Source organism: Branchiostoma floridae, unplaced genomic scaffold, assembly GCF_000003815.2.
Source record: "Branchiostoma floridae strain S238N-H82 unplaced genomic scaffold, Bfl_VNyyK Sc7u5tJ_1585, whole genome shotgun sequence".
In the NCBI taxonomy this organism is placed as follows: domain Eukaryota; kingdom Metazoa; phylum Chordata; class Leptocardii; order Amphioxiformes; family Branchiostomatidae; genus Branchiostoma; species Branchiostoma floridae.
Window position 1 is genome coordinate 623,633 of NW_023365779.1, and position 13,146 is coordinate 636,778.

At 45.3% G+C, this 13,146-nt stretch overlaps 1 protein-coding gene across 1 annotated transcript in view; it reads left to right on the forward strand.

The window, feature by feature from the left end:
- Positions 1-3,237: 3,237 nt before the first annotated feature.
- Positions 3,238-13,146, forward strand: part of LOC118408439 (MAM and LDL-receptor class A domain-containing protein 1-like) — a 10,619-nt gene continuing 710 nt past the window's right edge. Inside the window, exons 1-7 of the mRNA XM_035809257.1 lie at positions 3,238-3,244; positions 3,720-3,866; positions 9,770-9,903; positions 10,448-10,588; positions 11,333-11,417; positions 12,145-12,291; positions 12,654-12,800. Coding sequence (XP_035665150.1) covers positions 3,238-3,244; positions 3,720-3,866; positions 9,770-9,903; positions 10,448-10,588; positions 11,333-11,417; positions 12,145-12,291; positions 12,654-12,800 — 808 coding nt within the window. The remainder of the gene's footprint in view (positions 3,245-3,719; positions 3,867-9,769; positions 9,904-10,447; positions 10,589-11,332; positions 11,418-12,144; positions 12,292-12,653; positions 12,801-13,146) is intronic.

Consider the following 13,146-nt stretch of genomic DNA (forward strand, 5'->3'; position numbering starts at 1 on the left):
TTTTTTTTCGAACCCGCGTATCAGGTTGGTCATACGTCATCCATAACATTAACCTGGGTTAGCCCAACGAAGTATAAAAAGGAGGAAATTCTGAAAATCTTCCTCTTTTCCCGATAACGCTTCACTTGTGAGGAGGCTTCCTTACAACCAACGGTATCACCACAGCTTCTTCGGTGGGTCGGTTTATAGGGTAGCGTCTTTTCGTTAAAAACAATGTTGTTTTAAAGGTTGTGTTGAATTCGAACGAATTATATCAGAAGTGTACAGAAATTTGATAAGTTTTATTGAAGGTGTGCGGTAGTGTTTTATTTTGAGTTTAGATTATTTTAGCGGTCATGTCGTTTAATTTTCTTATCTATTTGTTGGACCGGTATGGTTTCTGAGATGCATTTCTGGTGTTGTGCCTCAAATGATATAGTGTCGACGTCTTTTCGTCGAAAATTATGTGGTTTTAAAGGTTAATTTTAAATTTTGTGTTCAATCTTAACGATTTGTTTCAGAAGTTGCTTGTACAGAAATATGATTTTTTTCCCCGGAATTTCAATGCGTTAGCTGTTAAGTTTGCCTCTAAATCATTATAGAGGTAATTTTATTTTATTTTTTTTGGACCCGTACGGGTTGTAGGATACATTTCTGATGTAGCGCCTCGAATTGTCACTCTCGTCACCGTGCGATTGTAGCAGATACATCACCACGTCGCCCTGAGACAGAAAGCTGTAGCAGGAATACGGGGTGCCTGGAAAGCGTAAAAATTTTCCTACGAACATCTGTTTAGAAATAAGATATGGCCGGCCACAGTTCTTCGGTTCCAGCTAGATATGACTTGACTGTTTATAATTCTATTCTGTCTCGTTCCTCAGTTTTCCTGATCTTGTGACGTCATCATCTGAAGAAACCGCCCGCCATGTCTCCTCTCGCGGTGTTCGCGCTTCTTCTTCTTGTTCTACCGGCCATACCCGCACAGAAAGGTGAACTGGTTCATTTTTTTTTAAGAACAAGGCACACTAGTGATGATCTAGCAAGGCCCCACAATTAGTATCGCCACTGGAAAATGGGAATTAAAATTGACTTGACTCCAATCTGAACTCTTTACTCTCTACTAGTATATAAAATAAATCTAGATTACTTCTGATATATAGATTCCATCACGTGTCATTATTCTTCCGCGGACCCTTGGGCCGCCACATTTGATATATGATTAAGATCTGCTGTCAACGGAATCATAGAGAAAAGAGATCAGCAACTAACTCTTTGTCACTCTTTGAGCGAGAGGTTTGGACTTGGAGCACCGTTCTTTCCTTACATCTGTTGTAAGAATCACGGTCCATGAGGGACATCCACATAAAAAGTTTGTTAACGAATGAATACTTTTGTGGAGGGTTTGGACCTTGTGTCCCCTTACACCTGTTCTTCCTAGAATCAGGAACATGTGGTCCGTCACTCAGTGATATGCACATAAAACGATGTTCCCATTCCTGAGATAGTTCCTGTCTGACATCCGGAACCGAGCATTGGGGGATCAATGATGGTTCGTTCTCGACTATCATACATATAAAATAGGGAGAATGGTTTGCCAGCGGAGTTTTGCTACCAGAGGAGCTGGTCGGCCCAAACATGAACCTTTGTGTAGACTGACTCTCCTGGCCAATTTCCCGATAGTTCCCGTCTAACATCCGGAACCGATCATTAGGGCGGGATCAGTGATGACTCGTGCAGTAGCCGGAGGGAAATAAGAAATGACAAGAAGAGTAGCGGGTGATTACTATACAAGGATCAGATGCCTCTATACTAGTGACAGATAGTGACCCCGCTCTTAGCTGACCGATAGTGACCCCGTTCTTGCTGACCGATAGTGACCCCCCTGTACAGAGGCCGTGGCCCTTATCTGCTAAAGAAATCTACAGCCGGGCAGGTCCCTTTTCTATCAGACTGCGATCTCTGGGCGACTCTACAGCGACCAAAACTGGATTAATTGGAGTAAGATACAAGTTATTAAAGTATATAGTTTAAAGACAACAAAGGAAAACGTTTAAAGAATTCGCTCTTTATCCATGAAATTAATGGTGAAATTTGTCAAATATTTGGTCGCACAGCCTCTGGTGGGAAGCCGGAGGTATATTGATGATTTATATCAGCCCCAGTCATGACTCGTCCTTGTCGTAAGTCACGTGAAGCGGACGAAATTCGGGTGTACTTTTGTCACCTGCGAGTTTCCTTACTGAATAAAACATTACATAACATTACATTAGAGTATCTCACTGGACTGTCGCACCTTGGGGGCGTCGCTTTGATCTAAAATAGAGTTGTATCTTTATAATAGGAATGTCAGGCAAACGCACAAGAATGACTAAAAAGTCAACAAAACACAGAAAGAGTAAAAAGATTCCTTTATTATCGACGAAATTCGCTCCGTCAAATCGCTCGGACGCAGTGACGCCGCAAACGTGCCACAGCTTCACCGAGACACCCACGTTAATTGCGCCTTTGCGGTCTGGTCCTGTGGGCAAAATCAGGTCAGGCTAACAGTGAGGTTTGCTCATGCTGGTACTGTAAATGCATTGAAGTTCGCGGGGATTTAATTTAGCGGTAGCGGGAAAATTGACTTTTCGCGGTGGTTTTAATTTCGCGTTAGCACATTGCACTGTAGTCTCTTACTGTTAAGGAAAAATGTTCGCGGTGGTTTTAAATTCGCGGTGAATCGGCCGCCGCGAAAAACCATTACTCCACCGCGAAGATTTCTGCATTTACAGTATATTTCATTGTCAATTTCAAAAGCACTGAGCTCTACTTGACAGTCTGGCCTTGCTGGGCAGGCTGTTATATTTCTGCGCCAAATTTCAGAAAATTTAGGTCATACCAACAGCGGGGTTCAAACACAGCCAACTCATGCTGGTTTATTCATTGCCAATTTCAAGACCACTGAGCTACACATTTTATACAGTCTAGCCCTGCTGGGTAGAGCGCTGTGTGCGCGCCAAGTGTGACATCTGGATAACATTAGGGTCAGGAGGAGGGGGAACCACTTGTCACTACAGTTATGTAAAGACATATCGCCAATGTCAAGGGCACGAGTAGACAGATCTATGGGTTTTGTTGTAACTGGCTGAACCGTAGTTCAAGTACAAGTATATAGCGGTAATTATAAACCACCAGGTTTGTACTGAACAGCCAAGCTGTTTAACTGGACTAGATTTGTTTCATCCACTCACACCGGGAAGGACCCTAACTCTTTTCGGTATGTGTGGTGGGGACTAGAGACTCATTTTCATCTGAACGGAGTGATGAAATTCGTTACGTAAAGTGCAATTTCTCTGCGTCTTTTGGGATTCGAACCAAGGACCATTGGGCCATACACCCCAGCCGTTACGTCGACACGACGTCATATGATTCGATTCACTCTGTATGGAGGATAAACTGAGGTCAGCTGACGGAAAAATTGGACGTGGCGTCAGGCGTGGCGTAACTGGTAGAGCTTTCGGCTCGGAATCTATGGGTCCTGAGTTCGATTCCCACCGTGCCCCCGACGTTGTGCCCTTGGGAAAGGCACTTTACACGACTTTCCTTCTGTCTGTACCGTGTATGTGGCATTGTTGATATAAGTTACAAAAACTTGAGTGCAGTGCCACATCGTCCTCGTCTGTCCAAAAGCAAAAATAGAAAAAAAAAAATTGGACAAGTCTCACTTCTGTTTGTTTGTTTGTTTGTTTGTTTTGTTGCAGTAAGTTTTGGCGACTGCGACTTTGAGAAAGGGCTGTGCTCTCTGTCCCAGAGCACCGATGACGAGTTAGACTGGGAACGACGCCAGGCGAAAGGCGAAAATGAGTTCTACTCGACCCTGCCGTCACGTGACCACACCATGGGCAAACGTAAGTTCTGACGTCACTTCATCACTTTTCTGCAGTCCTTAATCCCATTTTTTTTCAAATCTGCCTTTCGCCTATTCTTCCCTTATTCTAAGGTTTGGTACTTCCTATCATCTATTCTCTCTTTCTCTCTCTCCACCGTTCTTCCTTTCTCTCTCTCTCTCTCTCGCTTTTTTCTCCCCTCTCTCTTCTCTCTCTCCCTCTCTTCCTGCCCATTTTCTCTAGATGTCAATCCGAATTTATTCTCCCGTGTTGAAAACATCGCTCTCTCCCTCCTTTTGTCTACAACTTCATGGCCTTCCCTCCATCCCGCACTAAACTGTCACGTCTTAAGACTGACATGGTTTCTCAGCTCGCGTCTTAATCCCTTCACTTCACTTTTGCCAAGACTCTTTATCGTTTTTGGACATTTGTCGAGTCGGTTTGCATTTCTTTAATAGTTTGCGGTTTTGTGGATCTGTTTTTCATATAGCGAAAAATGTGCCTAATTTGTCTATCTGCACGGTTGTTACTTCCCACGGCGTTTCCAGGCCAAGTTTCGAGAATTAGAATATGTTTGACTTTGATGTTTACCGCGGGCCAAGGTTGGTCTAAGGTCTTGGTGAGTTATACTCGTCTGTTTTTAAATAGAAACACGTTTATAAACGCCTTTGCTCGTTCAAACACGGTCAATGACTAGTGTCTGATTAGAAACAGGCCTGTTTACTCAGATCATTGGGTGATTAGGCTAAAGTAGTTCCCAGTCGGATGGTACCATGCGGTGCGCACGTGCAGAACACGTGTGCAGTGGAACTAGATTATGGGCTGGATGTGTGTCAATGAGGCGGTAAAACTGGCTTTATGTTAGGCACCTGTTTGCAAACAGGAGTATACATACATGGTATCTAAGGGCGTGTTACATTCAACACCCCACGATGTTTGGTAGATTGTTGGTTGATACACATAACTTAAATTTTCCATGTCTTGGAATAATGTCTCTTGCAGGAGACCAGGTTGTCTAGATACTCCACTTTTCCCTCTTAAGTTCGGTGAAAGCAGCTGAGGTTTTTGATGGCTCTACGTGACATTTTACTAACTAATCAGAACCCAGACAAAGTGGTACGACAGTCAAATGAGGGCGTTTGCAGGACGTCGTACTAAGTTCAGCCGTTTGTTTAGTATAAAAGACTACCGACGATCCTGAATTTCGTCCTGCCATATCCTCATTGAAAATACCAATGGCGCTGGAACCGCATAAGACGTTAACTGGACAGTCCCAGATAAGGAATAGAGCCGTTGGTAGTTATGATAAAACAACGTTCAATTGAGGGCATTTCTAAGACGTCATGAATTCAATTTGTCGTACAAAATACAACCGTTTGTAGTTTAAAAGACTACCAAAGATCCTTATTACTAGTTGACGGTCGATCTTGCCATAGCCTCACTGAAAACACGTGCAACGCTGGTACTGCATAAGACTTTAACAAGACAGCCATATAAAAGGAACACCGCTGGTAGTGGTCATGATAAGCCTTGGATCTATCAGTACAGAATGTCGACAGGACACGTGAGTCTGCAGACAGTCTGATGACGATGATGATGAGACAGTCTGGCTCACGGAAATATGAAAGGCTCGCTACTGCAGACATTAGGTCGGCTCCCTACTATCCCTGAAAATACGTTTTAAATTGAACCAAATAATCTTAACTTGCAAACTCGCGCCCGAATGATAATTACACGGAAGACACAGATACAATAACGTTATGAGGTGGAACGACAATTCTGCAGATCTTGTGTTTCTGCGTCAAACATAAGACGCTTTCAAAGTTGTATTTTGCCATGTGTAACCTTTACATTACTCCCCAGGGCTGCCACATTAGTCCTAACGTTTAGAAAAACGTTCATTCTTAAATCACCCTGCGAGTAAGTCATTAAAAAAACTTTATGAATGCGCAGTGGGCTGTTTGAAGACTGCAGACGCGTCTCGCCTATTACGCACAAAAGACTAACTCATTGTAAAATCACCATATGAATCTTGTAATGACGTGGTTCATCATTATCGCCTTGTTGTTCATTGATCATGAGAAACAAATGTTGAAAATGGAACATCAGCAATATCGTCTTGCCCGTCTAAAGCTAACAACACGCCCCAGTAGTTAAGGAACATTCCACCCTGTCTGGCAGTAGTAGTGATATGGAGACATATGTCCAAATGACGCTTATAATAGCCGCCTGTCTGCGTCATTGCCGCGTCTAGAGACAATTTTCTCCACTTTTAAGAAACGGACTGCAGCAGCCACAGCTTCATCAGTAGTGATATACAGACAGAGATAAGTCCAAATGACGCCTATAATAAGACTGGCTGCTGCAGATATCTGGCAAGCTTCTGCAGGTCATTGCCGTGTCTGGAGACAATTTTCTCCACTTTTAAGAAACTGGGTCAATCTTGGCGGGCGTGAGACCTTGTCTGTGAACCTAGACGTTGATTATAATTTGTCTCATCTCCTTGAAACGTCTTCAAGAACATTCCACCGTCTTGACTCATAATTTTGTCCAATTCTAAGAAACTGGGTCAGTCTTGGCGGGCGTGAGACCTTGTCGGTGAACCTAGACGTTTACTACAATTTGTCTCAACTTCTTGAAACGTCTTCAAGAACATTCCGCCGTCTTGAGACAGTTTTCTCCAATTCTGAGAAACCGAGCCAGTCTTGGCGAGAGCGCGAGTCCTTGTTAGTGAACCACGACGGTTTCTATAATTTATCCAACATTGTTGAAACGTCTCCAAGACCGTCTTGCAATAATTCTCTCCTTCCCGACAGATTGTGCGAAAGTAGGTCCGATCCAGTAAGATGCCAGGCTGATGACGCTGTGAAGAATGCGGGTTAGCTTTCAGACTTATGTAAGATTTTTGTTGCAAAGCCAGGGTTGGTTTCCAGTAGAAAGGTATTGGAAAAAATTAGGGTCACAGATGTTCTGTGAAGGGAGACAAGAGCCTATTCTACACGTTCTTATAGACATGGGTTGAACGGTTTTACTTTTATGAGACAGAGAGCATTTTCGGTATTGCTTTTTTTAATGAATATTCTGGGCCGCATTCTGGGGATTGTACCTCTAGGCAAAATTGAAGTTTGAGTGAAACTGAAAGCTCTTGTCTCGGAAGGTGTGAGTCAGAAGCCTGAGAGCTTGAAAACCTGACCTGTTAAAGTTTGCAGCTTGCGATCTTAATATAGTATTCTGTATGTTATTTCAGATATGGATGGAACGGTTTTATGAGACAGTTTGCGTTTTCAGCATTACATTGTACTGAAATCCGGGCAATCTAAAGTTCGAGTAAATCTCCGGTGTTGGGAGGCGTGAGTCAGACATCTGGAAGCAAGACATCCTGACCTGTTTAAGTTTGCGTCTTAATATAACTGTACCTGAATCTGTTACATGGTCAAGCTTGCAGGGTTCCTACCCCTAACAGAGACAAGGGTCAGTGCCCACCAGTGCCCTTGTTAGACAACGTTATACCCTTTAACCTCTATCACACATAGCCGACCATGGCCTCCTGGCGTTGTTAGGAGTTAGTCATGAGCCAGATCATCTGTTGTTAGGAGTTAGTCGGCGAGGTTGCCTAGTAGTCTTTAAAAGTCGTCTGCGCCATTTGACAACTCAAAGTCGGAAAAAGTCATATTCTGTTCAGATGAGATCAGAGGAGCGAACTGAAGCTAGAATAGGATGGATTCCAGCCGACTCCCAGCCCAGCACTGACCTTGTTTGGGGAGTGGTCATGACTCTAATAGCCTGGTATCCAGCGGTAATATAGTTCCCCAGTCTCTTCTCTCCTCTCCGCAAGAGAGAAGAGACTCGGGAATTATATTACGGCTGGATACCAGGCTACACTCCAAAGCAAAGTCATGACAAGGTCCTGAATATGTGTCAGAGCCATAACTGGCTCAGACAAGCCGTTCTCCATTCCAAGGGGGTCTGTGCCTGTGTGTAACAAGCCCTCATTAGCCCCTAACTGGTCCAAATCGGCCTGTCGCCGCTCAAGGCCACGTACTGATCACAGGAGCACCTGCACATGTACAGTAGCGGGTCAGACTGGTCAGGGGCCTTGCTATGGGACCAGGTGGTCCGGAGTTTGATTCCCTGGCACTCCACCGGTACCTGAGCACAAATCAGATTTCTCTATCTGTAAGTTTTGAGTGAAAGTTGGAGTGGCAAGCGTGAGTCAAAAGTTTGGGAACAAGACTTTCAGACATGTTTGTGGCCAGTGGTCTTTATATACCCGAATTCAGTACATGGTCAAACTTGCAGGAGGCTCTACTCTGTACAGAAACCAGGGTTCTGACCAGTGTGTGATTAGTCCTTGTTAGACCTTGTTACACTCATTAAGCCCCCGATGACACACAAACCATGGCCTCCTGACCTGGGTTTATAGTTGGTCGTGAACTGGGTCATCTGTAGTTCTCCTAATTGATTCAGCACCAACTTGTCTTGTTTAAATTTATTTTTCTGTTATCCATTTTGTACTTATGTATGTAATGTCGTTTACTATTCTTGTTTTATGCGTATGTTTCTTGAGTAGAAGGCTTAATATAAGCAATTTGTGCTTTCCGCCTCATACTCGCAAAATATATGTGAATAAATAAATAAAATATGTAGTTCAGATTTGGATAAGTGGATAAGAGTCTTTAAAACTCGTCTGCGACTACCGGCAATACGTTTTGAAGAACCGGGAAGTCGGGAGAGTCATATTCTACTTGGATGCGATATCCGAAAATCAAAACCAAATAACTGGAGCTAGAATGAGATGAGATGAAGTCTGTACTACTCCTAACCCAGCGACGAACATCTGTTGCTGAGTGGTCTAGAGCATGGGTAGGTTCTGAATATGTGTCAGGGACTCAACTGGCTGCCTGCCTCCCGTCTGGTTCTGGTTCTAGAGAGATACTGGGCAACTTCTACTTCTACTTCTACACAATACTAGACAAAACCCCGCGTGGGGTATGATGTCTATACGTCATGACGTCATGACGTCCCCGCGTGGGGCAACGCCCCTCTTGTTGGGGTAAAACGCCCAGGAGCTGGTGCTGTGCAGTTATTACTAACTCCTCAGGTGTGCAGTGACCTTCTTCCCGCGCGAGGCGCACACCTTGACACTGACCAAATTAGGTCAACCGCCGATTATAAAGGGCCCGCACCAGTGTCAAACAGGGACTCGTTTAAGTCCTAATTGAGGTACTGGCAACGCCCCTCTTGTTGGGGTAAAACGCCCAGGAACTGGCGCTGTGCAGTAATTACTGGCTCCTCAGGTGTTCAATGACCTTCTCCCTGAGACACAAACCTTGACACTGACCAAATTAGGCCAACCGCCGATTATAAAGGGCCCGCACCTGCGTCTAACAGGGACTCGTTAGAATCATAATTGGCCCCAACAGGCCTGTCGCCGCCCAAGGTCGTGTAGAGAGCAGGGATGTACCCAAACAGTAGCGGGTCAGGTCACACGGGTCAGCGGGCCTGCTGCGGGACCAGATGGTCCGGGGTTCGAGTCCTGGTCACTGGGACAATCTGTAGGCTTTATGTCGGGGTGTAATGACCTTGTCTACGAGTCAGTATACCTGTCAAAAATAGCAAAAGCGTTTCCAAATTAAGTTAAGTGGACCTGTGTGCGAAGGTTCTGTCCGTCTTCTAAAAGTAGAAAGGGAATGATCCGAATCTGTATTAAGTTTCGTGAGAACAATTTCAGTTTTGTCCAAGAGAACATCCCAACCGAAGCTAGGTACACATTTCACATGAGACGATAGAAGTACTTGATGTAAAACGCCTTTCCGATGGCCGTGAGTACAGCATTGGAGCCTCGGAAGATTACCTTGTGCACTTTTCTTTGCTTTTTTTCTCCCCAGCGGAAGGCTAACTGTATATTTTCCTCTCCTGCCCAGCCGGCGGCTCCTACTTGGCGATCCGCTCGCCAATTTTCCCGCTCTTTTCCCGGAAAGCCCGCCTGGAAACTCCCATCATACCCGGCGGCCGGAAGTGCCTGACGTTCTACTACTGGATCAAGACCGAATATCTGGTAACATTACACTGTATTCATCCGCCGCCACGTGGTCTATGACGTAGGGACATAAAGTAGTGCGGCCAAATTTCTGGAATTCATGACTATCTCGTCATTAGGCTAACGTCACATTTGCAAACAGAGGCCCGACCTGGCTGTTGGTGGAAACTGTTTGTACGTAAAAATATACACAAATAATGCCCACCACTATTCTCTTTGCGTCTTGTGTCCTTTGGTGTCTTTTGTATCTTTTTGTTCCCGAAAGTTGCCCGACCGGGCCCCGGTTTGGAAATGTGACGTAGGCCTTAGCATCCTAGCAGGTGTTAACCAAAATCTTTCATTGTACATTTCTTCGTTTCGATTATGTATAATTTTATCATATGATTTACGCATTGTATCATGTTTTGCTACCTGGGCCTCCTAGGAAAGTAACAAAATGCTGAAGGGCCCCAGGAGTCCAAAAGATGAAATAAATAAGTAAATAGATACGCGAATGAGGAGAAAACAAAATGTAGCTAGTCCAATAGGAAACAAGACGTGCGTTTTGCTACCTTCCATACAGGCGGATAGGAAGCCCTTGAAGAACGAACTGAACGTTTACGTCATGTACGAAAGCGTGCTTGAGGATCCCGTCTGGAGCATTAGAGACGGGGACCTGTGGAGCAAGGCACAAGTCACGATCAAAGCAGAGAGAGACTTCCAGGTAAAGTAAACCTTGTTCCTGTGTTTGTATCATTGTCGTTGAAGTGTGCTGGTCCTAGTATCGTTCCTTGTGGAACACTCTACAAACGAATGACGGGGACATGTGGAGCAAGGCACAAGTCACCATTAAGGCACTCAGAGACTTCCAGGTAAAGTAAACATTTTTCCTGTGTGTGTATCATTGTCGTTGAAGTGTGCTGGTCCTAGTATCGTTCCTTGTGGAACACTCTACAAACGAATGACGGGGACATGTGGAGCAAGGCACAAGTCACCATCGAGGCACCCAGAGACTTCCAGGTAAAGTAAAAAAAATTCCTGTGTTTGTATCATTGTCGTGGAAGTGTGCTGGTCCTAGTATCGTTCCTTGTGGAACACTCTACAAACGAATGACGGAGATCCCAGGTGCGGCCACTGGACTGTAAATTTGAACCACTCACACAGGGAAGGGCCCCTGCTCTCTTCGCTAAGCGTTGTGGGATCTTTAACGTACTTGAGGTGTGGCTCTCCTCAAACAGGGGACCTCCATTTAACGTCCTATCTGATGGACGGCCCTAACCGAAGCTAGGTACTCATTTTCACCTGAGTGAAGTGGGGAAAGTCGTGTAAAGTGCCTTTCCCGAGGATACAAGATCGGTGACACATCAGCGGTTTCGAACCTGTTACCTCTGGGGTCTGCGTCAAACACCTTACCGGTTGCGCCACACGATCACACAAAAGTGGTAAAAGGTTTCTTTTCCCCTTGTAGATCCTGTTTGAAGGGACGGTGAAGTTGGATGCTAAAGGCACCATCGCCATTGATGACATCAGCCTGGCCGAGGGAGAGTGTGACGGTTCGTGCCGATCATTCCTATTTTATGAAACAACCAGAGGGGCGAGCAGAACAGAAAGAAACAACATGCCCCCTATTCGGGATCGAACCGGGGTCGGCAGATTACAAGTCATGACCGCTATCGCTGTCGCCACAAAAGCACTAGTGCCGTTGGGCAAGGACGATAAGCAGTTCTTGAACACCACTGTTACATTTATAATAACTGGTATAATAAGAACTGTACCGCGATGTAGAATTAGCTTTTACTTCTGTTTTAGGAGCAGAAAACAAACAAAATGTTTACATTTAGATGTCCTTGTTATGATAATTGTTTCCTAAACGTTCCCAAAGAACAGTGAGATGTCTTCCAAACTACGTTTGTCCCATGTTAATGATCGCGACACGTTGATGTTTGCCACGTTTGCTACTTATTTGCTACGTTTATTATACAAGTTTCCAGAGAACTGTAACACCGAAATTTTCGGCTTTTGTCTCTGTCGGGACCATGTTTATCACATGCTAAGGTTTGTGTTTATACACGTTTGCTACGTATTTGCTACATCTTTGTTCCACATTTGCAGAGGACTGTTGGGAGACGTTTTATGGGTACTGTCCACTTTTCTAGGGAACTGTTAGGCTTTCTCGGCCGTTTTGTCTCTGATGGGAGTATGTTTGTCACATGCATTATGTTTGCTACATGTTTGCTACGTATTTGTTGCATAGTATATATCTTTATTACACATTTCCAGAGGACTGTTGGGAGACGTTTTACGGGTGCTGCCCGGACGAAGTGACGGCGGCGGCCGGGCCGAACTTCCAGGGCTGCCGGCAGACCTTCGCTGCGGAGCCCGCCGGGGGACTGGACAGGTCCCGGTTCGAGGAGCTGTACGTCAGGAGTGAGTCTGTTGGTATTGTTTACATTCACTGGATGGAAACATGTTGCTTTTTCTACGTTTTATCCACTTCTTTTCTGCAAAAAGACAAATTCAATGCCCTATACCAGACCGTGGTAACCATGGTGGGAGCCTCATTCGCAAGCGTTAAAGAACCCACCACACTATTACATAGTGAGTGTCCTTGGCGGAAAAGGCGAGCCGTACAGAATTCGCATTGCACTACTAGCTACACCAAAAACGTGCTAAGCTAATGCCTCACTAGCATCTCTATAGTAACAGACTTTGCCTTCTCGACGTTCGAACATCAGTTAATTTTCAGTGTTCCCATCCCTTCAGTTTAACACATATCTATCTACCCCCAGGCAGCGACTCTGCGGACTGTGATTTCGAAGCGGGCCTGTGTGAGTGGCTACAGGCCGGGGACGACAACGTGGACTTCACGCGCGTGAGGGGACAGGCCCGCACGCTGCAGAACACGCTGCCTGTAGCGGACCATACCACACGGACGGGTAGGTACTATAGACGCGCGCGCACACACACACACACACACACACACACACACACACACACATACACATACAAATACACACACACACACACACACACACACATACACACACGCATACACGCTCACACGTGTCAGGGGACAGGCTCGAACCCTGCAGAACACGCTGCCTGTAGCGGATCATACCACACGGACAGGTAGGTACTACAGACAAGCAGACACACACACACACACACACACGCATGCGCGCGCGCGCTCACACACACACACACACTCACACAGACACGCTCACACACGCTTAACAACTGTGGGGGACAGGCCCGCACGCTGTAGAACACGCTGCCTGTAGC